The sequence below is a fragment of the Budorcas taxicolor genome, chromosome 14 (genome assembly GCF_023091745.1).
Source record: "Budorcas taxicolor isolate Tak-1 chromosome 14, Takin1.1, whole genome shotgun sequence".
NCBI classification, from domain to species: domain Eukaryota; kingdom Metazoa; phylum Chordata; class Mammalia; order Artiodactyla; family Bovidae; genus Budorcas; species Budorcas taxicolor.
Window position 1 is genome coordinate 81,092,545 of NC_068923.1, and position 26,272 is coordinate 81,118,816.

General features: G+C 51.5%; 1 protein-coding gene across 1 annotated transcript; it reads left to right on the forward strand.

Annotated features, from left to right (window-relative positions):
• The first annotated feature begins 792 nt into the window (after positions 1 to 792).
• Positions 793 to 17,505, forward strand: GDF6 (growth differentiation factor 6). The gene is made up of 2 exons (XM_052652011.1): positions 793 to 1,216; positions 16,535 to 17,505. The coding sequence occupies exons 1-2, from the start codon at positions 793 to 795 to the stop codon at positions 17,503 to 17,505; spliced, it is 1,395 nt and encodes a 464-aa protein (XP_052507971.1).
• The last annotated feature ends 8,767 nt before the right edge of the window (positions 17,506 to 26,272 follow it).

A 26,272-nucleotide genomic window follows, 5' to 3' on the forward strand; every position in this document is an offset into this window, starting at 1 on the left:
GAGAGAACGGGGCTGTTCTGGGCTGAGCCCTACGCGTGGCGCAGAGGCGTGCGCGGCGAGAGGCTTCCCTGGCCCCTGGGCTGGCCATTGAGGGGGAGCGATCGACTGGCCCGGGAGGCTGGGGCCGGGAAAGGACGGTACCACCGCCCGGAGTCGACGCGCAGTCGGCTGCAGAGACGCCTGCTCGGAGCTGTCCCTGGGGGGCGCCGCCGCCGCTTGCCTCCTCCCGGGGCTGCACGCTCCCAGCCAAGAGGAGGCGACCGAGTTGGTGGTGGTGCGGGATGGGGGGCGGGAGGGGGGAGGGGAGGGAGAAGACCGGGAGCCCGCGCAGCGCGTTGCTGCGGCGAGACCGAGCTTCGAACAGAGCTGGAGGGGCTCTGGCGCTGCGGAGGACCCTGGCTTCCTTGCCGCCGAGCGGCCTCGCGCGCCTACTCCTGCCCGCCGCGCCGGGCCCCGCTCCGCGCGCACTGCCCGGCAACCCCGCGCACGTCCCGCGGGGGCGCTGCGTGGCCCCTCCCCGGACACTCCGGCCCACAGCGGCCCCCTCTCGCCCACACCTCCTGCCCAAACCACCCGGCCTCTCCTCCCACCCTCTCCTCCCCTCCCCTCCGTCCTCTCCCCTCCCCTCCCGGCGAGGGGCGGGAGGGGGCGTGGCAGGGCCGGGATTTGTGTGGCTGGGACCCGGCTCCTCGCACTCCGAGTCCGCCGGAGGAGCCGGGCCCCGGCCGCTGTCCAGCCGCTCCGTGCCGCCCCTCGCGCCCGGTGCCGCCGCCTCTCGGGGAGACGCTAGTCATGGATACCTCCAGGGTCCTGCTCTCGGCCGTCTTCCTCATCAGTTTCCTGTGGGATCTGCCGGGTTTCCAGCAAGCTTCCATCTCTTCCTCCTCGTCGTCTGCCGAGCTGGGCTCCGCCAAGGGAATGCGAAGCCGCAAGGAAGGAAAGATGCCGCGGGCGCCGAGAGAGAATGCCACGGCCCGGGCGCCCCTGGATCGCCAGGAGCCCCCGCCGAGGCCGCAGGAGGAGCCCCAGCGGCGGCCGCCAGAGCGGCGTGAAGCTCGGGAGCCTCCCGGCAGGGCCCCGCGCGTGGTGCCCCACGAGTACATGCTGTCAATCTACAGGACTTACTCCATCGCCGAGAAGCTGGGCATCAATGCCAGCTTTTTCCAGTCTTCCAAGTCGGCTAATACGATCACTAGCTTTGTAGACAGGGGACTAGGTAAGTGGCAAAGAGGACGCCCGACTCCTTTCTCCCTGGAGGTCAGCCGCCAGGGCTCAGCTCCGGCGCTGGCAGGAGGCTGCATCTGTGAATTCGCCTTTCCGCTCTGGATACCTTCTCCTTTTCTTTTCTTAAATTGCTTTTTCTCAAGCCCAAGTACGTTTCCGAACGCGGCTGCAGATTTTATTCCAGTGTGCAATTCTCCCTGCCTCTCTTTCGTCTGTTTCTTTCTTTCTCTATTCCTTCCCTCTTCCTCTTGCCTTTTGCAGAAAGCAGCGTGGGGGCCGCATGTCTGGTGGCTGCTGGAGGAAGCGTGGAAGGCGGGAGGTGGCGGGTAGATGACCCGGGCTGGAGAGGGGTCGCGGCGGGCACTGATGAAACCCGCGGCGAGGAATCCCGGATGGTACTGGGTGTGCGGTCCAAGGCCCGGAGCTGCGCGGTGGCGGACCGAGCGGCCCTGGGACCCGAGCGAGCGCTGGGAAGCCCCGAGCTCCCATCGGCTCCGAGAAAAGCCGGGAGAAGCGAATGCTGCGGTCCAGAGCAGCGAGTCCGCGAGCGGCGGGTGGAAGTGCCCCGGCCCAGCCGCTCCGCTGGTACCCGACTGCTCCTGGCGCTGAGTGTGGGCATGGTCAGCCGCATAGGAGCCCCGCGCCCTCGGGGCCGCAACCGAGTCATTTCTGCAGAGGCAGTCGCAACAACTGGCTGGGAGAGCCGGGAGCAGAGGCAAGTGGGCTGTTTGGGTGTTTTGTTGGTACTTAATCCACGTGGGTGTCTGACTGTGCTCACCCACCTTTCTCAGCCAGGCAACTCGCTTCTCTCTGCACATCGACCCAGGGGCCCCGTTTTTGGGCCCCTCCGTGGGCTCGGGTGCATGTGTGGGTGTCTGCGAAAACCCCTGCGCCTCTTCCCTGCCACCCGCGCGGGTGTGCAGCGTGGCGATTGCCTTGGAGAGAACCTCACGCTACCCTGGCCCCAGAAATTGGGAGGGATCCGCCGGCGCCGAGCACTCAGCTCCTAAAGAGACAATAACGTGGAAGGAGATGGGATGAAGGAGGAAAAAGCAAAGGGAGGGCAAAGGGGAGGTAGGGGGCGAGGAGAAAGGAAGGAGGCATCGGTCCACTCCGCCACCGGCCCAGACGTAGCTCCTCGGCTTCGATACACCTTCCCAGCCCCCCACTTCCAGGTCAGTGAAAGTGAGGTCGCCCAGGAACTGGCCAGCGCCGGGGTTCGGACCGAGACGACCACCCGGCTGACCTGGGGACTGGCACGCCCTTGAAATTTACAGAGCAGGCCCCGAGCCCCCGGCTCTTTCCAGGCTTCAGGCCCCAAACCCCCTTCCTTGCCGCCGCCTTCCTGACCCGCATGGGTCCAGCCCACGAGGCGTTCGCGTCTGCAGCCGGAGGTCAGCGAGGTTCACGAGCTGCCGAAAGGTCTGGGCGGCAAATTAACGCCAGGTATTTTATGGTGATTTCAGGACTAGTAAAGCCACCTTGGCAAATACACGTGGCTTCTTCGGAGCTTTGCATCAGGGTCCCCGGCCTCCCTGCTGCCGGCGCAGCTCGCCCTGACCCCACTTCCAACCCTCGCCCTACCTCTGTTGTTTCTCTGCCTCCAGATCCTTCATCCTCTCTGACTCCCTAATCGAAGACTTGCCCCAGACTTCCCCAGTCGAGAGACTAAGGAAGAACCGAGGGGATTACTCTAAAGGCCTTTCCCCAGGGAAAGAAGTCCCGGAGGCCCAGGGTGGCCCGCGGTTGGGCGCGCCTTTTCTTCTCCCCACGGGAAGTGGCCAAAACCTCTGCCCCTCCCCCAGAAGACGCCCCCTAACTCGCAAGCTGCGCCCCAAGAGTTTGGCAGAGGACCAGGGGACCCTGCAGGCTGCTGGGAGGCGTCTACCGAAGCCTGCGGCGTCGGGCACGTGTGGGAGGTCTCTGGGGACTCCAGGTCCGGTGCAGACGCGGGCTCGCCTCACCCTGGCTTGCGCGGCTGCCTCTCCCCGGGCATCGCGCTGGGCGCCCCGGGGCGCCGCAGGTAGGGAGGAGACTGGCTGCGCGCCCAGCCTGGGGGAGGCAGGAGGGGAGGGCTCTGTTCCCGAGCCAAGCTCTCCAGGCTAGCCGGACCGAGATACAGACGTCCGGCTTCCACTCCCGAACGCGGTCCCCAGCCGGAGGAGACGCGGCGTGACCACCTGGCCCTCCGCGTCCAAGGCGCGGTCTCCCCCGAGCCCTCAGGTTCCCAGAAAACGGGAAGAAAAGGCAGTTCGTTGAGCCGGAAGGCTGTGCGGCGGGTAGCACGCCGCGCGGGGGCGGAGGAGTGCGAAGCCGCGGGCTGGAGGGGGCGCGCAGGGGAGGGGCGCGTTGCGGGCCACAGCCCCAGCTTGATAAAGGGAAAGCCTCACTTTCCCTCTCACTGATCTTGATGTGATGTGTCACCGGCGGTGACCTCGGGCTGGACCTTCCGGGGCTTGCTTAGCATCGGGCCCCTGATTGGAGTGTTTCAACTCAGCGATCTAATTGAGGGTTCATGTCATAACACATCAAACGGTGTCTAGTCTCCCGTGATGGAAGGGACCCGCCAGCCGCGCATCCCGGGTTCCTGGCGAGGACTTCCGCCCCTCTCACGTGGGGACTCTCAAACCGCGCCAAACCCTCGGGCCTCCCCTCCCCCAGCTGGGGATGGCAGGACAAGAAGCGAAGAGAAGCGGCCAACCGAGAGCCGCGCCGGCCGCGCTGACTTGGCGCCTTGCCTCGGGGATGTTTCAATCGCCGTCGAGTGTGGCAGGCTTGGCTTTGAGAAGCAGGGGGTCCCTCGGGGGCAGAAGCAAAGACCACGTGAGGAATCCTGAAGCCCGCTGTTGAGGCCTGAACTACTTAACGTACAGCATTGCTAAAAAGGTCTTCCTCACCTGGGGGGCCCGGAACCCCGAAAGTTACACCTAAAGCTTGCATTTCAAGAATGGGAGCGTGCGGGCGAACTTTGCCCAGCGTGGATGGATTCAGAGCGCTTTAGATCTGTGAAGACTGCCTGTTCAGTACTGCCTCACTCCCTGCCCTCCTTCTCTCAACACCCCCTTAGGAGACTTGATTGCAAGGTTTAAAAAATATGTCCACCCTTTCAGTTTGCTCTCCGATATTACTGGGATATATTGACATGTTGAGCGTTTACTTATTTCATTTAATTCTAACAACACCTCCCTCCCCCAGGAAGAAAGTGCTACAATCCCTGTTTTACAGATGATTTTAAAGAAGGCAGAGAGATTAAGCAAGTTGTTCAAGGTCACACAGCTAATGAGAGCTGAAGCATATAGCCAGTTCTGTATGCTTACTTCTGGTGCTATGTGGATAGAGTAAGGCAAGAGGAAATTTCTAAAGGATGGTGGCAGGAAACAGAAGTAGAAAAAATTGACAGACTCCCTACCTCTGTAATCTCTCAAGACCTAGTTAGGAGTTGGAGTGAAACTTTGAATTCACAGGTCTAAAACTGAGATGCACCTTGCCTCCTCTTTGATCTCCCTGTAAAAGGCACAAACCACTTTATCCCTGACCTTTAATTTTTAAAGGTAGTTTTCACATAGCTTGTGTGTGAATGAAAGTCACTCAGTCGTGTCCGACTCTTTGCGATCCCATGGACTATACAGTCCACGGACTTCTCTAGGCCAGAATACTGGAGTGGGTAGCCATTCCCTTCTCCAGGGAATCTTCCCAATCCAGGGACTGAACCCAGGTCTCCTGCATTGTGGGCGGATTCTTTACCAGCTGAGCCACCAGGGAAGCCCTGACCTTTAAGAATGCCTCCAAATTGTGCTTTCAAGATGATTTTGGATCCACAGAGATGGGAAAGTGTGTGCATGTGTGTGTTGGCACAGTGATAGGATCAGGATGGACCAGCTTGGATATACAGACATTGCTGTTAGCACATGATAGAACTCATTAAAAGACCACAAGTACAGGAGGCTTGGATCCCCAGCCCCGGGGCCTGGGAAAGGCACACAGTGAGAACTGTGAATTCAGTGTGGCTGTAAGATAGAGGGTGAGGGAGAGTGAGGCAAAACTCGGACTTTAATTTACGTAGTGAGAGAAGCACCACTGTTAATTCCAACAAGGGACCAAAAAAAGAAAAATCCTCTTAAGGATGAAGAAAACAAAATGAACCTAAGAACACTGCTGTGAGTTAGGTTTCTAGATAATTTTGAAATAAGAATACTCTTTAGGTTTTTTTTTTGGTTGTTGTTACAATAGCACTCTCAGAAAGGAGGCAGTAGGGAACAGATAAAAACCAGCCAACCAGCCAACCAAACAAACAAACAAAACCCGAGATCTGAGCATCCTTGAAGAACTCGACACCCTGGAAATGAACCTCGGGAGAGTTTGCCCGGGATCGCTGGCTTCTAGGTTTGCCTTCTGGGTCGCTATTGCCAGGGGGCAGGGCAGGACAGTTGTGGGGATAGTCTGGCGGCGGGAAGCACTTCTAAGAGCGGCGTCGTTCCCTCCTAATTGAAGTGCGTCTGGCGCGGTATGTTTATGCAAAACAGCGAGTTTCTGGGTGGACCTGGGCCGCAGAGTGGTGCAATCAACGCAGCCGGGCTTTTGCCCGAACCCTGTTGTCGTTGGCAAACGGAAAATGAAATATAAGCAGGGAAGTATTTTAATGGGGATGGAGGGAATTCACAACTGTTAATTATTTGGTGACCTTGTATTCGATTTGTTTGAGTCCCTTATAAAAACACTAATGCAGAGCAGACGGCCAAGTGAGGAAGCCGGCAGAAGGTTCCAATCTAGGCTTTATTTCCCCGGAAAGAGGGAACAGCCTTGGGAAAGGACTGCTGAGCGTTCAAGTGCGTGCGGGTGAGGACGCGCCCCTGTGAGCCCCGCGCAGGGTTTGCGAAGCCCTCCAGGTTCAGGATCCCGCTCAAGTCCAGTGAACGGTCAGGTCCTGGAACTAACCCCGGGGGAAAGGGAAGGAAGCCTGAAACCAGAAGTTTGTTCTGCCCTTCTGGATGGGATGACTAAAACATTTTTCAGGCCATAAACCTAACCCTTGGCCACGGGCTCGTTGTTAAACAGCAGTTACTGTCACTCCCATCCCTGAGGCCTTAAGGGCCGCCTTACAAATGCCGCTTTAGCAAGAGGCTAACAACGCCTAGTGTCTTCTACAGCGAGAGGCCAAGTATCGCCAGAATTCTGGGCCGGACTTCCTCAGCAGGAGAGACTAATCAGAGAAGGACACTGCTTTTTTCCTGGCGCGGGAGGTTCTGGGGCTCTGGGAGTTTTCGAGTTGCTGGGGGTGGAGGGAGGGGATCGAAAAACGTGCATCAACGTCCTTGTCGTTTCTGCACATGAAAAAAAAAAAATTCCCTAAGCCACAACCCACGACAGGCCTTGGGAATCCCTTCCCGCGCAAACTGAATCAAGACATGAAAGCTCCCCCTTCCGACCAGAGTGACCTCGGGGAACGCAGAGCGTTGGACTGATGGGCGCTCTAGTGCACCCCGTTTTTTTCTCCCAGCTGGAGCTCTGGGGTTCTGGCCGCACCCCTCGGGGAAGCTGGTGAATTCTTCCTGGGGGTGGCGTGGTCGTGAGGAGAAGGCCACTGAGCAGACAGGTGGGGGAAATATGAAGCAGGGCAGAAAGAAAACTTGTGTTTCCTGCCAGGACTTCTGCTTGCATCCACCGACCCAGAGCAAATCAACAAGAATCCCTGGGAGCCTTTAAGTGCAGAGGAGGGCTCTAGTTCTAGAACTCTGAGGGTATGGAATACCCACGGTTAAGCGATGCTCTCGACCTGGGAAGGGGTCTGAGTCGAGGCCGCGAAGGGTGGCGAGCAGGAATGTGGATTCACAGCGCCATTTCCTTGCTTGGTACCTACCACCTCCCTCAACCCCGTTCCCATCACCCCCACCCCCGCGCCCTTGGCTGTTTATTTTTAAGCTCAGTATCGGTTAAATGGTGTCTCTTGTTTGGTGGTGGTGGTGGTGGTGGTGGTTTAGTAGCTAAGTCATGTCCGACTCTTGCGACCCTATGGACTAGAAAGCCTTCCGGGCTCCTCTGTCCATGAGATTCTCCAAGCAAGAATACTGGAGTGGGTTGCCATGTCCTTCTCCAGTCTCTTGTTTACAGGGATCAAATAGGTCCTCGTTGGCATAATGGGTTCCAGGGAGGCTGCTGCCTGCCCTCCAGGACAGTCCATTAGCGCTGCTGGGGGCCCAGGATTGGGTCTGCTGGGGGTGAGCTGCTGCAGGCTCTGGGAGTCGCCGGGAGGCGCGCGCTGCGCCGCCCGTGGCTGGGGCGCCTGGGGGCTGGGCAGGGTTTAGGGACCCGGTACTGGGCGTGCGTGCAGGGGAGGAGAAGGGCGGGTCTGAAGGCTGGAGCGGAGCGGAAAGCAGGAGCGGTGGCAGCGCGGAGGATTAATTTTGGAGTCGATCGGGAATGGTTTACCCATACCCCTTCTCCCCGTAAATAACCTCTGACCCGAAGAGAATCCGTGCGCCTGTTTTGCAAATCTGGCTTCCGGGCAACTTGGTCCAGTCGCGATCCCACTTCTCAGCCGACCGCCGCTCCCATGCCCAGTAAGGGAGGCTGGGGGAGGGTGGAGCGGTGGAGGCGGGGGGTGGAACTGAAGGATGCTAAACTATGGGTCATAACTGCCACCAGGAATCTCGTTTATGCTAGCGCGTTATTTCGGGACTCAAGCCGAGGTGAACGAAGTGGAGCTGAGTTGCCACGATGCCGGCCTCAGGAGGAGTGTCCGGGCCGGCACTTGAAGGAACACGCATCACTGAGGTTTCCCCTGCGCAGGAACCCCCTCATCCCGCCCCCCGCCCCGGCGCTGACCGTCCAAAATCCCGCACATAACCACACGCCAGTTTGAGCCCGTCCTTCCACCGGCAACTTCAGGACTGGTCATGGAGGGGAAACAACGTAAAATGGGAAGCTTTTCTTCTACTTTGAATCTTCAAGCTCTCAAGTTCAAAGGCCGAGATCATGTTCCAGCCCAAAGGGTAGTTTCAGGGCTGAGATGCAACTCCCCTGGGCTCTCAGGTGACCCTATACAGGTCGACATAGCAGGTGGGGCGACCTTGGTTAAATCAACCAGGTGTGGACCCTGCTCCGAGGGTCCAGGAGACAGCAGTGACCTGCAGGCGATGCTGCGGCTGAGGATGCCGGGAGCAGGCTGCTTAGCAGCAGAGGAAAGGTACCAGAGAAGGTCGACATGTGGGGTGGTTCCGAGCATGTGGTCGAGAGCCCAGGACAGGATGTCAGTGAAGAGAGAAGCCTGGTGAAGTGTCCTTCACCTGGGCTTTGCATCTCTGGCGCGTGAGCCCTTGCGGCCAGGAGAGTTTGCACCATGTGCGTGGAAACTGCTTTATAAAAGAATCTGTTTCATCCTGAGAGATAAAAGGAGTCTCTTCTAAGTACCTCCGGACTCCTGCTAGGGGTGCCCAGCGCCCAGAGATCAGGTAAAGGGCTGGCATGTCTCCTTCCAGAAACTTGCTGAAAGCTCCCTGGGAGAGTGAAGTTGTTCCCAGCAGGGTGGACATCGGGGTTCCCCTTCGCTCCCCCCACCCAACCTCACTGGTTTGCCACAGGCTGAGTGAAAACTTGCTGTGGGAACATTGAGGTTTCTCTTCCGGATAGAGGCTGGCCACCAGACTCATTCTTTGTGGTTCCCAAGGCCCCAGCTAGAGCCAGGGAGAGGGGTCAGGGACGTTCTGAGGCTTTGGGAAGAGGGTGGAAAAGTCCTCTATGGAGGATTTCCAGGGGACTTCCTGGTCTTTAAAAGGCGGAAAGAAGCTGAGAAATTCAGGGCAAGCTATTGGGGAAAACACTAGAGAAGCCAACAGACCCAGAGCGAAGGCTCATTGGGTGAATGTGTGGTGAGGAGGCGCTGGCCCAGGGGAGCTTCTGTGGGACTGTGATGCCATGGCCTCCTCGCACCGAGGCCCAAGGCATCATTCATGGCTACCCCTTCTCCTCCAGCTGCCTGATGAAGCTAGGGAACACCTCTCCTGTACCCTAGATTGGCTCTGTGGACAGTTTGGGCCCCACAAAGGTGCCAGCGGGAGAGAGGGAGGCGAGGAGCAAGGAGACCAGCCACTAGGGCTCTCAGGGGCCTGGTAGATTTGCATCCTGCTTACCTGCTGCCTGCAGAGGAGGGCCCTGTCCTTGATGAGGTTCTGGCTGGAGGCTAGTCTTCACTTGGCATTGTGGGAGGGACTCAGAGCAGTGGATAAAGCCTAGGGACTGAGATGGAGCAAGGTGATGGGGGTGAAGCTGAAACCCTTATGGGCCTGGCCCTTCACTGGAAGCCCTTGTTTCTATCTTGACCCCTCTGCCCAGCACCTCCCCTCCACTCACTTCTGAAAATCTTGTGGAGAGAACTGGACTGCATCTTAAAGAAGACCTAGAGGAGGATGGTGTGTCTTTCCCCCAGGACCCCTTACCTGACCATAGGTAGTTATATAGTAATATTGGCTGCATTCGTTGGGTGCTTCTGTCTGTCATGCACAGCCAGCTCTGGTTGCCTCCACTCTGACCTTTACAGTGACTCTGCAAAGTGGAGGGGGGGATGCCATTTTCCTGCTTTCCAGATGAGGCATAAGATGCTGGGAGAGCTTATGTGATTCAGTCCATCCAAGATCAGCCAACCAATAAGTTACAGGTCAGGATCCCAATCTTGGCTCAGACTCTAGATTCCTACCCTCTTTCCATGTCATCAGTAGTAGCTAACAGGTACAGGTATCCTCGGACGTCTTTCTTACTCTGTCTCATTTGCCAGCCTTCCCCCAGTGACTGTGAGTTGGCATGACATTCTCATTTAGCGAAAGCTGTTTCCATCTAAGTTCTATTTCCAAAGGCCAGTTGTTGGCATCCCTTCGGTTCTGCTGATTAGGAAGTGATTGACACTTGAAGGTCAGGGATGGATGTCCTCCCCACAGTCCCCGGCAGCACAAAAGAGCTGGAGAGTTCTCAGGGTTTCTACCAGTCACACAGGTCAGCGGCTGGGAAGTCCAGAGTGGTGGCACCGATATTGGAACCAGACTGCCACATCTATCTCTATTTTGGACAAGTGACACTTGAGCCCTCTGTGTTTTAGTTTTGTGAATCATGACATAATAATGATATTTTTTCTTTTTATCGAAGAAAATAACTTAGATCGTTTTGAAACTTAAATGACTTATTATAAGTCTAGAATTTAGATCATGCCCAGCACACAGTGGGCTTCCCAGATGGCTGTAGTAGTAAAGAACCCGTCCGCCAATGCAGGAGACATGAGACATGTGTTCGATCCCTGGGTCAGGAAGATAGATCCTTTGGAGAAGGGAATGACAACCTACTTCAGTATTCTTGCCTTGGAGAATCCCATGGACAGAAGGGCCTGGCAGGCTACAGTTTGTAGGGTAGCAAAGAGTCAGACACCACTGAGGTGATTTAGTAGGCACATAGTGAGTGCATACAGCAGAGTTCACTGTTAGGATTATGCTGGAGATGAGCAAAAGTATCCCAGACACGGTGAATTGTGCTGGTGGCCTTATGAATCAGTGGAACTGCTCAGCAAGGTCAGCAGTTTGCAAGGCTCAGATCTTGATGGAGGTGGGGCTCAGGACAAGAGTGTGTGTGTGGGGGGAGAGGGATGACCAGGAGATCACTCTCCCAGGAGAGGGTAATAGTTGGAGCAGAAATTACTCAGAAACCTTCATACCCCAGCGGAGAGAGGACTGAAGACTCCTTTTCACTCACCCAGTACACCTGGCTCTATTTCCAACTTGTGGACTTGGGCAACCTCAGGGCATCGGCAGGGCTGAGTGACCTGGAAAGAAGAGGCTCCAAGCCAGCTCTGAGTTCCCTGCTTGAAGGTCTTCTCATTTCCAGGAAAGGGAAAAAACAAAAAAGGAATTCCAGAACCCAGCGCCCTTTGTGTTGGCGACTCTGTGATGGATGTGGGTCTCACGTCCTCCCCCTGTTTGCCCCGCTGCCCAATCAGAACGCTGGAAGAGGGGCGTGGCTCCGGTCCCAGGGCTCCTGTGCGAATCAAGACCTTCAGATCGTGTCCCCCTTTCGAATTGCAAGACCCTGGGCGAGGGATGACTCCTCGTGGAGCCCGCTCTTTCACCTATAAAAGAGTGAGTGCGTAACAGTTAGAACCGGCCTCGCACGCTGTCGCTGAGGATTCACGCACGGGACCGAGGTCACCAAACCCTGAGCACGTGCCCGGCACAGAGGCGCTCCCGGGAGCATTCAGGGATGCTTTTGAAGGTGGGGGTGGGGGTGGGGGTGGGGGGTGGGGGGGGGGGATGCGGTTGGGGGCGGGAGAGGGAAAGCCTGAGCAGCTAAGACCTCCGGAGTCTCCTTTGTGAAGACGGGCTATTATCCTCCCCGCTCAGTCCCCACCTAGCAGACTAGGGGTGGGAGACCCCGCTGTCATCGCAGCTTTCTGGGTCGCAGCCCATCGCCGGAGGACACGCGGCCGGACGAGCGGTGGGCGGCCGGTGGAGGAGGGTGGGGCCCACCAGTGGCCGCTTAGGTCACGGCGGATTTAGAGGACGCGAGCGGGACACGCGCTAATTGGCAGCTTCCTGGAGCCCAGGGTCTGGGCGCGAAGGGCCTTAGGGGGCAAGCTGGAGCTGCGGGGCGGCCTCGGGGCCCCCGCAGAGTGACGCACGATGCAACCAGGACTCTCAAGAGGGACCTCAAGTTGCGGACATAGGGCAAGTCCTCCTGGGGAAACGCAGTGCCGGCCGGGCCCTTTCCGCCCCAAACCAAAGGATGTTTGGGGTTTTAGGAGGAGGTCTGCAGGATGGCGCGCGCGGGAGCCGTCCGCAGCTCGTTTAGTGCGGGTGGGCGGGGAAGGCTGCCCTACGACGCTCTCCTGGGTATCCTGACGTAAGGCGCCCTCGGGTATCCTTTTTGTTTACGCTCTGATATTTGCTTCTTGGGCGTCCCTGGTGGCTCAGATGGTTAAGAATCTTTCTGCAATGCAGGAGACCCGAGTTCTATCCCTGGGTCAAGAAGATCCCCTGGAGAAGGGAAGGGCGACCCACTCCAGTATTCTTGCCTGGAGAATCCCAAGGACAGAGGAGCCTGGCTAGGCTACGACGGTCCATGGGTTCGCAAAGAGTCCGACACGACTGAGCAACTAACACTCCAATGATGCGAGAGGAGGCTTGTGGGAGGGAGTGTGAAGGGCTGGTTTTCTACCCACAGATGGCCAGGACAGCGCGAGCCAGGCCTTGTGATGCCAGGATTGTCAGGCAAAGTGTCTGCAGGGTCACAGTGGATGGTGTGTGCACTCCCCCAAGCTGGAAGCCTACTCTGGGGCTATTTCTGTGATGTGTGCCTCCAGAGCAGGTCCAGACAGGTGGAGAATGTGTTCTGATGGGGAGCTTCACAGAGCAGCCACGGGTGGCGGATTAGAGGATCTGGACACACGTGGCTGTGAGTTAAAAAAAAAAACACGTGGGGGTATCTGTGGCAGGGGCAGGAGGAGCAGGGAGCAATAGGAACTTGGTTCTGCTAAGTGTTGCTTTAGCTCTTGCCCTGGCCCTGCGTTTTATCCCCTTGGGGCCCTCCCTACCTGGTGGGGCATCTGAAAGAGCCCAGGGGGTGGGCTTATCTAGACGTGTGGTTCCTAGAGTGGGGACCCAACCAGCATCACCTGGGAACTGAGGAAAATGCAAATTCTGGGTCCCACCTCAAACCTCTGGGGCCCAAGAGAGTATGCGTTTCTGACAGGTTCCTGGGGAAAGCTGATGATGCATTTTTAGGGACCACTGCAGGTTCAGTGGCTTGGAGAGCTATTCACACTGCTCTGCTCTGGTACCTGAGCCACCACATTCTTGCTCACATCACTTCCAGGCCCTGGTCAGCTTCTTCTCTGGGTCTGTCCTCCTAAGGGTGTGTCGACTGCCCAATGTGTGCACCTGTAGCTGGGGAAGTGTGCACCTGTGGCAAGTGCGTCCATGCAGGTGAGGCCCCCCAAACTGTGGGATGGAGCTGGTATGGGAAGAAAAGAGAGCAGGATACAGGTGGAAGCCCCCATTTGTATTCTTTCTCCTAGCTCTGGAATGGGTGGGGAAGCAGGCTGATCTTGCTAGAAAACTCATGTGAATCCCAAGCTGCAGAACCAGTGGAAACCTCTTTTTACAGAGGTTTTCTCTGTTTTGACCCCTCTTGAGGATTAGAAAAACATGACTCAGCTGTGTAGACTAAGCATTATTAGTTCACACTTTTACTTTTTTAAATTTAAATTTAAAAACTTTTTTTTACAATATTGTATTGATTTCTGCCATACAACAGTGCAGGTAGGGAGGGGATTAAGTATAATTATGGCTGATTTGCATTGTTGTATGGCAGTCCATGCTTTTAAAAAAAGGAATGAAAACAAAAGCAGGCTGATTTCTTTGTGTTGCATGAGAGAAAACGAAATAAATCATCTTTTACACTTGCCTCTTCTTCCCCTATACCTCTCCAACCAGTGACAAATTGTCTCAAAAGTTATGTAAGCAGAGATGGAAATGATTTCCTAAAGGATCCCAGGTTTGATTCCTACCAAGCCCTGAAAATACAGTTTGGACTGTATGCTTCATCACTTATAACCTGGCCACTCCCCAGCTGCCTTGGCTCCAGGACCTGGACTCTAATGGATAGGCAGCGGGAGCCATGGGCTGCTGCTGCTAAGTTGCTTCAGTCGTGTCCGACTCTGTGTGACCCCAAAGACATCAGCCCACTAGGCTCCTCTGTCCGTGGGATTCTCCAGGCAAGAATACTGGAGTGGAATGCCATTTCCTTCTCCAATCATGCATGCTAAGTCGTTTCACTCGTGTCCGACTCTGTGCGACCCTATGGACAGCAGCCCACCAGGCTCCACCATCAACAGGGTTCTCTAGGCAAGAATACTGGAGTGGGTTGCCATTTCCTTCTCCAGGGAGCCATGGGGCTTACCGGCTAAATGCTCCAACTCTGGAATTAAAGAGACCTAGGTTTGGGTCTGAATACCACCACTTGTTGGGCTTCCCTGGTGGCTCAGAGGTTAAAGCAAGCATCTGCCTGGAATTCGGGAGACCTGGGTTTAATCCCTGGGTCAAGAAGATCCCCTGGAGAAGGAAATGGCAACCCACTCAAGTACTCTTGCATGGAGAATCCCATGGAGGGAGGAGCCTGGTAGGCTACAGTCCATGGGGTCACAAAGAGTCGGACACGACTGAGCGACTTCACTTTCACCACCACTTATTAGTTGTCAGACTTGAGTAATTAGTTTTTCCAAGGCTTGGTTTTCCCATCTGTAAAATGGGCACAATATGAGTACTTACCTTGCAGGACCAATCTGTGCTCGTGGATAAAGTAAGGATGAAAAATATGTCAGCCCTCAAGACATCGAGCTGGTGCAGCAAGAACCTTAGATTTGTCCCTCTTATCACCTCCTTAGTTTGGGGAGAGAGAAATTTGAGAGACAGGAAGGGGAAGCCTCAGGCAACAATAGGTCCAGAGATCTGGGTGGTGGTTGAATGTTGTCAGACACAGGTTTGTTGAAAGGAGAAGAAAGTGTGCTGAATTCCCACTGATTTTAATGTGACCCTGGTCGGTTTGAAGGTCTCGGCTTCCATAAATCAAGTGCCTCCAGCGGCTTTTCCCTTTTCACCTCTCTAACCCTTCCCACAGCTCCATCTCAGGTCTGGACTTGCACGACTGAGTGAGGCGGCCGGCCGCCCAGCGGTCAGCCTGGAGTGGGGACTGGATGTGGCAGAGGCTCCAGATCCAGTGCCCTGGGGCTACATCTGGACAGGCATCGAGGGCTGGACCCCAGGACCCGGTGACACTTTTACTATTGAAGTCTACCCCAACTTTACTAGCTTCTGGGGCAAGCTGGGGGCTTTTGGGATTTTTGTATTTGCTGGGTTGTAAATATTTTATGAGAAGGCAGCCCAGGAAAATCTGGTTAGCTTTCCGCCTTGCACACTTTACACCTTGGGATTGGCTTCATGCACAGATGTGTCAAAAAAGAAGTCCAGTTCTGCCTGGGTCCCCAGGAATTCACCTTGAGTTTTTAAAAGCTTGTTATTGTCCCTCCTCCAGGTGCCCCCATTTTTTTCTCAGTGGTAACCAAAAATTTTATCTTCAGGATTAGTTGCAAAGCAAGATGATTTCAGATTGGGTAGGTGGAGGAGGGGAGAAGGTCACTCTGTGTGTGTATGCATTGCTGAGTTTCTTCTCCTTGCTGGTGTATTTATTTCTCATTGGCTGCAGGGTCTTCTCAGTGGATAGATGCCTGGTGTTAGCGTTGATTCATTTGCACCCTTGCAGACTTTGGAAACCCTTCTTGCTCTTCTGTTTCTTAAGTGACTGATGAATTTAAAAAAGAAAGAAATTGCCTTGCAGCTCCGCATTCTGTGACCTTCCTACTGGGCCTAAAGGTTTCAGCAAACCCGTCTGCTGGGCAGCATCTTCCACCGTTCCACCAGACCCCTGGGTTTCAACTTGGGCTGTCCCTTCAACTCAACTTGGAGCTTTTTTTTTTTTTTTTTTTAAAGCAAAGCTAAGAAACCCCAACAAAACTCCAATACCCAGGCCCTGTCCTCAGATATTGATCCAGTTGACTGAAGCACGCCCTGGTGCTGTCATTTTAAAACTCTCTAGATAGTTATAAAGGGCAGCCAAGAAATTCCCCACTTACTGACTGGCGTGTACCCTAGGTCAGACAGGCCTGTAGACGCTGCGGTGAGCAAGATTGGCCAGCACAGGGTGCTAGCTCCTATGGGTTGCTGGAGGTGGGGCATGGCTCTTGCTGGGAAAGGCAGACCACTGAGGAGACAAACACAGACGAGGTCCTTGCAGATCGTGCTCAGTGCCGGGAAGGTAATACACCAGGGTCCCCCGATAGTGACCGAGGGAGTCTGCTTTAGATCAGGGTGGTCAAAGATGGCCCTTTCGGAATAGGCGACATTTGAACTGAGACGGGACGGATGAGAATGAGCCAGCCGAGAGGTGTGGAGGTATCGCGGCCACAAAGGGCGCATTAGTGGTTACGCAGACTCCTGGGGGTGGCTGGGTGGGAAAATCGGGAGGCAGCTGCGGCCGCCTTCTCCACTGACTTCCGCGCAGGGTGTCCAGCGCTGATGGGGACGAACGGGCCGCCCTGGTATCCTTCTGTTTAGCCGCGCTCCGCCGGGGCTGGGATCCGGGGTGGTCAGCCCTCCGGGCGGGCGACCCGGGACCCCTACCGACCTGCCCCAGCTCCCTCCCAGGGGCGGCCGCAGAGCTCCGGGCTGATCTCCCTCTTAAGTGAAACTGACTGTAATTATTATTATTATTTTTAATCTCGCAGACGATCTCTCGCACACTCCTCTCCGGAGACAGAAGTATTTGTTTGATGTGTCCACGCTCTCAGACAAAGAAGAGCTGGTGGGCGCGGAGCTGCGGCTGTTTCGCCAGGCGCCCGCTGCGCCCTGGGGGCCGCCGGCCGGCCCGCTCCACTTGCAGCTCTTCGCCTGCCAGTCGCCCCTGCTGCTGGAAGCGCGGAGCCTGGACCCGCAGGGGGCGCCCCGGCCCGGCTGGGAAGTCTTCGACGTGTGGCGGAGCCTGCGCCCCCAGCCCTGGAAGCAGCTGTGCTTGGAGCTTCGGGCCGCGTGGGGCGGCGAGCCGGGCGCCGAGGAGGCCGAGGCGCGCGCGCCGGGGCCCCAGCAGCCGCCGCCCCCGGACCTGCGGAGTCTGGGCTTCGGCCGGAGGGTGCGGACCCCCCAGGAGCGCGCCTTGCTCGTCGTGTTCTCCAGGTCCCAGCGCAAGACCCTGTTCGCCGAGATGCGCGAGCAGTTGGGCTCGGTGACCGAGGTGGTCGGCCCCGGCGCGGGCGCCGAGGGGTCGGGGCCGCCGCCGCCGTCGGGCATCCCGGACGCCGGGCCGTGGTCGCCCTCGCCTGGCCGCCGGCGGCGGCGCACGGCCTTCGCCAGCCGCCACGGCAAGCGGCACGGCAAGAAGTCGAGGCTGCGCTGCAGCAAGAAGCCCCTGCACGTGAACTTCAAGGAGCTGGGCTGGGACGACTGGATTATCGCGCCCCTGGAGTACGAGGCCTACCACTGCGAGGGCGTGTGCGACTTCCCGCTGCGCTCGCACCTGGAGCCCACCAACCACGCCATCATCCAGACGCTGATGAACTCCATGGACCCCGGCTCCACCCCGCCCAGCTGCTGCGTGCCCACCAAATTGACTCCCATCAGCATCTTGTACATCGACGCGGGCAATAACGTGGTCTACAAGCAGTATGAGGAGATGGTGGTGGAGTCGTGCGGCTGCAGGTAGCGGCGCCTTCCTGCCGCCTCGGCCCGGGATGGCCCGGGGGGAGGTCCGACCGCGGAGAGGCGGAGGGGAGCTGGCCCCCGACGACGTGGAGAGCGGGGCCGCAGCGTGGACTTTTTTCGGCCGGTGGGAGACCAGGGAGTTCTGCCTTCCCAGAACCTTCCACCTGCCTGCCCAGAGGGAGAGACGGAATTTCACACCTTGCCCGAGGGGGGGGGGCATCCTGGAAAAACCAGCCAAGGAGGATTTCTTCAGTTTTTTTTTTTTTTTTTTTGGTCGTTATTAGTGTGGGTTTTGGGTTTCCTCGTGTGTTTCAACAGATTTCCATGGGAGGTGGGGGCAGGGGAGACGCATACCTATTTCTTAACTGCTCCAAGGATTGGGGGGGGGGGGGGGGAGAAATTAATAGTTTAAGAAGGAAACCTGTGGAAGGAAGACTCACCTTCGACCACATCTCGGTCGGATTGTTTTCTACTTATGTAAAGGAGGTGGGTCTTTCTGGCCCTGTTCCGTGACCCCGACCCAGCGCCCCTGCAGAAAGTGTTAAGGTAGAGATATTACAAAGTCAGAAGGGGTCCTGCCTTTGGAAGAGCTTTGCAAGACAAGAGGCGGATGCAAGCGGGCCTTTGCTGCTTGCTTGTATACCCAATTCTGCCCCGGCCTCTTCGGGTACAGAGAAGTGGCAACCTGCATCTCACTCCAGGGGGCTCAGGTCACCGCCTTCACTGGCTTTTTCTGGGGGAAAGGGGAGCTGGTATGGATGGAATGACAAGAATGAGTCCAAATGGAACCCCCTGAAGGATAATGAGAAACCACAAGACCAGCCTCTGATGGGCTGACACCGAGGTGCTTTCGCCCAGGCTGGAGGTAACCTATGGAAAAGCCCTTCCCCATGTCTGTTTCTCACTGATTTCTTTAGGCAGAATTTGCCAAAATTCAGACATCCCCTTTGAAGGAAAAGGTGATTTCCCATTTAAACAAAAAAAAAGTGGGCAGAACTGGGGAATTTAGAACTAAAGTAAGAGATGCAGAGGATAGGAAAGTGACCCAAGAAGAGCAAGGGCAAAGTCCGGAGGGGAGGTGATTGCCCCCTCCCTCCCCAAGGGCTTGGATGGAGGGTCAGGCCCAGGAGTTGGGAGGAGAGGGAGGAAAGGAGGCACACGTCCTTGTCTTCGAAGTTTCTTTGGAATCTCTCTTCCCTCCCCTCTCTCTGACATTCCTGAAAGATTACCAGCCAGCAATAGCCCAGGGCTCCCCCAAAAGAATTGTTTCAGATTGTAATTACCAGTTAGGCAATGTTTTTAAAACTTAGTAATGAGAAACTGTGAAAAGAGCAAAGTGTTACATTGAGCTTGGGGTGGGAGATGGGGAACCTCCTGGTGAGGAAGAAGGCAAGGGTGGAATTCATCTTCCGGAAGCAAGAGAGAGCCCCGGTGCAAGTTAAATACCCATCCTTAGGTTGCCAAAAGCATGAACTTTCCCCAGCCTGCACCAGTGTTATTTTCAAACATTGCCCATAACTAGGCCCTTTGAAGAATTAGCTTCCTTCTTGTCTTTGACCATGAAATGGTTTAAACAAGGGAACTTGTACCAACCATTACAAGACCTTTTTGTTCTTCCTAAGTGGTGTTGCTCTCTCTGGATCTAAACCTGTTGCTTGTTTGGTTCAGAGAACTACAAACTATCCAAGAAAGGGTGAGACTGATAATAAATGCTAATATAAAATGCTAAGTAAAAAAGAAAAAAAAAAAAAAAGACTTGGCCAGGAGAAATAATTTAAAATGCACATTTGCTTTGGATGCACTGTTGTTCTGTTAAGGCTGTATATATTTGTTTATTTAAGGTGACTGAAAGTGCAAAGAGGAAATGGACAGCATGCAATTCATCTTAATGTACAAAACGTTATATGCACTCAAATGTTATAATTTCTAATATTTTTTAAAGTTTATATTCGAGTTGTACAAAGTTAAGCATTCATCAGATATTTCATTCTTTCATAATGTTATCATTTTCTTAAATATTATTACAAAATTTTAAGTCTGTCTAATGGAGAGTTTTTTTTAAACTGTCTACCTCACTATAATACAAGTATTTACAACACAAAAGTTGCCAGACGTCAATTAATATTCAAAACATTTTTTACAGTACACTTTTCCTGGACGATACTCAATCTAATACTGTATTATTAAACTCATTTTTCCCCTTAATAAATCTGCCTGTTTTATATGGATCTATTTAGAAAAATCATGTTCTCAAGGAAATACTGTCAGTGGTATTTTGGTCCAGTATGGGACTGAATGTCTGAAAAGGTGTTGATGATTTTGAAATCCGTCATTCAGAACATTGCAGTTTCTCCTCACAACTCTTCCATAACTCTCTTTTCATAAAATTTTCATTCACTAGATTAAAGCCAAATCCTTGTCAACTGTTAGAACAGCGTTTATGAGACTATAACTCATTCCAACATCTCCAAAGCCCAGATAGGAACTGGATTGTTTCTTAGTTTCTTTAATGTTGAAAAAAATTGTAAGTTAGCTAGGCCAGCCCAGATGCCCATAATTACCACTTATATTATGGCATAGGGGGAGCAGAAGATAGGAAATACTCCTTGCTATAAATTAGGGAGCCCGTGTATAAGTGTGACTCTGTGTGTTCACTTTGTGTCAGGCATGATACTGTCCATGGATTATCTCATTTAAACCCCTCAGAAACTCCATGAAGTCGGTGTTATTATAACCCCCATTTTGCAGATGAGGAGACTGAGGTGTGGCAAGTTTAAGTAACCTGGCTGTGGTAGTTAGGACTTAAACTTTGTTCTTTCAGATTCTAGAACCTGAAGAATTAACCGATATACACTTCTACCCTGAGATATCTATCTGCTCTCTAATTGGTCCTGAAAAGGGGGGATTTGCTGCTAGCCACTATTGTCGGAATGACGAATTGGAGGAGGAGTTCCTGCTCCAGGGGCCACCAGCATTGTCTGAAGTTTTGGAATATGTGAATTATGACTGCTGGAATAAGGAACCTGAAAAATGGGTATGGATTGCAAAATCCTGGGAGTTCTCAGCTTAGGGCTCGATTCTGCAAATGCATGGTTTAGGTCATTGCTGGGCTTCTGTAGCGTCTCTGCAATTTTCTGGAACTGCCTTGGGTGTGGTTTTTGTGAATTTTGGTTATCAAAATACTGATTAATTTACAGATAGGTTATGTTTCAATAGACTGGTTTTAAGAGGACTGTTAAGAATTGAGAAACATTTTCCTTTGGAAGCAATGTTGTTTGAGTTGCCAGGTCATCTTGCAAAAGCTTTATTTACCCTGATGGAAATTCTGCCCCCGACACCCCATGGAAGTTTTTAACAAAGCAATTTTGACCAATGGGTTTTGGGCACGGACAATCACTTGAGAAAGCAAAAGAGAAGCTCCTTCTCTTTCCTGGGTGGAGTCTCTTTTTGAAATAGTTGAAAATTCTTTGCATTTTCCCACCACTTTTTTTGTACCCTTCACTCAAGTCCTTCAACCTCTCAACTGCCCCAGGACTTCCAGCCCTGCCCCCTACTATACTGCCTATCCAGAGATTTCCTTTCTCTGCACAGATATTTCCATCCCCAAAGTAATTTTCCTCTCTTTCCTCTATCAGAAAATTTATTTCTCAACTCAGATGTTAGAAGAAACAATCTGATTGAATTACATGAAGATGTTAATGTCTCCAAGACATTTGCAGTTTAAGAAAAAAAAAAATCTTGCTTAACTCAGATCTCTTGTGAGTGATGTGAAGTCAATATAGGAGGACTCAACACAATTTTGAGCTAGGCACTAAACACAAAAGGATGAATGAAGACACTTAGCAATGTGAAATTTTTTGGTGTCCATTGGGGGATATTTTGTGTGATAAAGAGACTATTCACAGCTAACATTTAAAAATTAATATACAATGTATTAAAGCAAGCAGTTAATAACTTAATTCTTTCTAAAGCTCGTTAAGTTTAATGAATGTAGGCCCCATGAAACTTTTTTTTGGCCTTGTTTTATTTCTATATTCTTAGCATACAGAATAGTGCCCAACATATGGCATATACTCAATAAATATGTTAAATGAATATTTAAAAATCCAATTTTACTTATAATCTAGTAGTTTTAACAACCATTTTCAAGGGAGCCTTTGATTTCTGTCTTTTCAACTCAAGTTGAGTGGACCAACCCCCCTTAATCAACCAATTCTGGTTACAAACCTAGATAATAAACTTTTAAATAACGTACATTGCTTTTGTCAATTCAATATATTCATTTTCCCCTCCAGCCCTTCACATTTCCCTAACAGGAAAAAAAAATCTTCCCACATACTTAAACCACTCTGATGATTTTTAAGTTCTACTAAGTATTTCAATACCACTTACACCATTTGATTTAACACTGGGTGGGACTCTAAAGTTAATCGCCCAGTTGACCATTTAAACCAACATCAGAAGGCTGTTAAATACCTTAATAAGCCATGTTTTCTTCAAATGTGCAAACATTTGAAATATTCAATAAATATAGGTTGTCTCAATGATTACAAAACATTATTTTAGAACTTCATGTAAGTATTAATAATTTAGATTCCAATTAATCTTTGTACTCTATTCCAAAGTTTCTTTGGGTTAAAAACACTAACCCACTACTGACAAAGTATAGTTTCACAAGCAAGTGAAGAGACCATGTCAACAGACTGTGTGGTTTCTAATCTACCAGAGGTTCAGTTGAGGAAGGAGATGGATTCTTCTAAGAGGCCAGAATGCCAACTCCTCAATAGTCACCACACCAACAGGAACTCCAAAGCCGCGTCTTTCACAGGTTGGTCTCTCCTGGGTTCAAGAGAGGCTGTTAACCCATCTTTCCTTCTGATTTGAGTAAACTGAACTCCACACTCCCCATTAAGATTGAGGCTTTTTTTCATTAATGAGCTGGATTTCACATTTATTTAATAACCTTAGGACATTTCCTTGTTTTCACCTTTGGCTTTAAAATTACTGCCACTCTATTGAATTCTTCTGCCCTTCCATAATTTTTCTACCAGCTCTTCCAACTTTATCATCAAACTCTGGTAATCAGAATTCTGTCATCTTTTTCTGTATTTGCCCTGTCTGGAAAACCTGCAACTCTTAAAGTTATGAAAATGACATCTAATGGAAGCTGCACATGCTCGTCCCTTGCCTGGTTCTGTGGTTCACCATACAAAGTTGTGGGAATGAGAACACAGTCCCTGTGCTTGAGGAGTTCACAGGAATATTATTATTGTTATGTTTACTATTATCTCCTTGGTCAATCATTACAGGAACCCTAATTATGATTGTTCTGCTTTACAGATGAGAAAAGTGAGGCGTAGAGAGGTTCAAGCAATTGCTGGGGAGAGCTAAGATTTAATCTGATAGACTCCAGAGCATATTTGCATCTGCTCAGTCTTTCGGCGGTTATTTATTAAGTTCCCATAGTTTGGAAGGCTCTGGTTGAGGCTCAGAGAAACTACAAATAGAGCTTGATGTAAAGGAAGTTTCAAGATTGAGCTGAACTTTCCAAGACTTTGCAGACTCCTAAAGGCAGACTGCTCTCTCTACCTAAGTTCTGCTTTTAATGGCTTATTTCCTTTCCAACACACAAATTCTCTGAAAGCTTTATCCTCCCTCCTCCAGAAATGTTGAAGAAGCAGGCAGAGTAGGATCAGGAGTTGAGAAATGGAAAGGGCAATATTTGCAGCCATGGGTTCTCTGTACCATTCAGATGTTCAGAATTACAAAGGGTGTAACGCTAACCCTTCCAAGAAAGTCCAAACTTATTAGTAATAAAATGTGTTTGATTTAAAAAGAAAGAATTTAATAAATACTTATTATATATTAGTGTCATTTGTGACTAGAGACAGAATTCACCAGATGTAACTGAGGATGATCACATGAGTGGAAATTAGAACCTCTTGAGGCAACTTTGTTTTTGAAAATTCCTCTTTCCAGTGATGAGTCCTTTACCTCTACTGGGAGTTCTTAAGCATGATAATTATGCAGAAGTAGGAATGTGAAAACTAGTTAATATGCCTTTTCTTCTCAAAACAGCTAGGGAGTCAACAGTATGTGCACAGGGAATTTTAAAACAAGTTTAACAGGATTATTTACTTTTGACCTAGGCAATGACCAACTGGGATACATCCCTGATGCAGGGATTCAGCAGGCCACACTTCCAAGTTTGATGTGTTTGCAACAGAGGGAATCTTCTGTCTCTGCACTGAAGACCTAGTGGTTTACTTGGGATTGCCAACTGACTTACACCAGCCAGGTTTTTTTTTTTAAAATTTCTTGATTTGATTTCTACTTTGATATAACTCATTTGTAATTTCTAGGGAAATTATGTTCTCCAATTTGTCAGAAGGAAGGGACACTTGGATTGCCAAATATCTACCCTCTTGGCCTTTGAAACTAATGCAATCATTTACATGGAGGAATACTTACCTGTCTATGTTGAGACAGTCTTAAAGTCTCAGAGTTTCTGTTTTAATCTTGAAACTTCCCTTTATCTCCAGTTTTATATCTCAAATCTCCAATAAGTTGAGCAAACCACGGAGATAATTAACTTCTGAGTTATATTTTTGTCCTTACTAGCGGTTAATGCTTGTGGGGTACCAATAGCATTCACGTAGTGGTAGAAGATTAAAATGTATTCAAGGCCCTTGGTGGAGAGCTCAGTTCATAGTTTGTTCTCATCAGAAAGAATTTTTAATGTGGCTTATTTTAAAATTGCTGTCCAGAACAAATGGACAAAATCTATCTTATAAGAATGTTTGGTTTAGGCTTAAACAATTTTGTATGTATTCATTCCAGATTTTAACTTTTACTAAAACCTGACTACTAAAGCTTCTTGGGAATGAGCTTCCAGTGAGAGAGAACCTCTGCCATTGCAGTCAACAAATGGTTTTTCCAAATAAACAGATGATTGTTTCACTAAAAAAACAATTTTCTGTTTTCTAACATTTGCTCATACTAATTGGAAAGTGACGTCTCAGCCAGCACATTGGTAGTTGTTGCCTAGCTGGCAGTGAAAGTCTTGGGTTGAACAGTAGGACAGCAGAGTGGTTGAAGAATACCATGCTCTGAACACTGTGTCTTAGAACTCCTGCAAGTTATCCCAAATCTTTGAATTTGGGTTATTTGTCTAGAGGTGGACTGCAGGTACAGGCAGATCTAGTTTCATATTCAGTTCGGCTCAGTTCAGTCGCTCAGTCGTGTCCGACTCTTTGCCACCCCATGAACCGCAGCACGCCAGGCCTCCCTGTCCATCACCAACTCCTGGACTCCTCCCAAACCCATGTCCATTGAGTTGGTGATGCCATCCAACCATCTCATCCTCTGTTGTCCCCTTCTCCTTCTGCCTTCAATCTTTCCCAGCATCATGGTCTTTTCAAATGAGTCAGCTCTTCACATCAGGTGGCCAAAATATTGGAGTTTCAGCTTCAACAACAGTCCTTCCCATGAACACCCAGGACTGATCTCCTTTAGGATGGACTGTTTGGATCTCCTTGCAGTCCAAGGGACTCTCAAGAGTCTTCTCCAACACCACAGTTCAAACGCATCAATTCTTCGGCACTCAGCTTTCTTCGCAGTCCAACTCTCACATCCATACATGACCACTGGAAAAACCATAGCCTTGACTAGACAGACCTTTGTTGGCAAAGTAATGTCTCTGCTTTTGAATATGCTGTCCAGGCTGGTCATAACTTTCCTCCCAAGGAGTAAGCGTCTTTTAATTTCATGGCTGCAATCGTGTCTTCCAAGTGTTTTCTTGGTGTCACCTAGGCTGCAGGTGGTCATTCTGTAATCAGGTTTCCTGGGTCCTTGTAGGTCCACCCTTGCTCCTTAGCAGGGAATTAGCCAGGAAAATTTGTATCTTCCCTAGCAAGTCAAGAGGGTGAAGGAGAGGTTATAAGGGCAGGAACTCTGCTCCTCCTGTTGGCATGTTGGTGGGTTTTGTGGTTGGTGGTGAGCTTCGACTCTCTGCTATTTATATAATGTATAGACAATGGTGGTGGTAATGGTAGCTACAGTGTCAGTCTGTTTAACCATTAGAAATTAGAGATAGGGACTTCCCTGGCGGTCCAGTGATTAAGAAACCACATTTCCACTGCAGGTGCATGAGTTCCCTTGCCAGAGAACTAAGATCATCAATGCCATGCATGGCCAAAACATAGGATAAAAAAGAAATTAGAGATAAATATATGATAATAGAATCAGCTAGGCCTATTCAGTTTTATTTAATAGAAAACCCTTCAGTTAAGAATAACTTAAATAAGGAAAGTTAGTTCTCACATAAAAAGAGAAAAGTTTAATGATAGTCCAGAGTTTAATGAGGATTCCACAGCGTCTTCAGAGTCTGAGACTCCCGTCTGTTTGCTCCATCATTTTAGCTCAGTTCTTTCATATTCAAAGTTACCTCATGACCCAAGATGGCAGCTGGAGTCCAGCAATCACATCCCAACTGGAAGTCAAAAGAAAGAAAACAGCCAGAAGGGGAAAAAAAAGGACTTTCCCAGATGGTTCAGCTCCTTTTAAGCAGCCCTCCCAGAGGTCCCAAACAACATTTCTCTTTAATTTTCGTTGACCAGAACCTACCAACAGCTGGCTTTGAGGGAGACTAGGGAATGTAGTCTTACTCTATATAGCATGTGGCCATCCTTTGGTTAGGCAGCAAGTAGCATTCTTGCCTGGAGAATCCCCATGGACAGAGGAGCCTGGCAGGCTGCAGTCTATGGGGT

Excerpts from the sequence above, each read along its gene's own strand:
- GDF6 (XM_052652011.1), top strand. The coding sequence starts at position 793 with ATGGATACCTCCAGGGTCCTGCTCTCGGCCGTCTTCCTCATCAGTTTC. Across the intron at positions 1,217-16,534 it reads CTTTGTAGACAGGGGACTAG|ACGATCTCTCGCACACTCCT; the intron begins GTAAGTGGCAAA and ends TTAATCTCGCAG.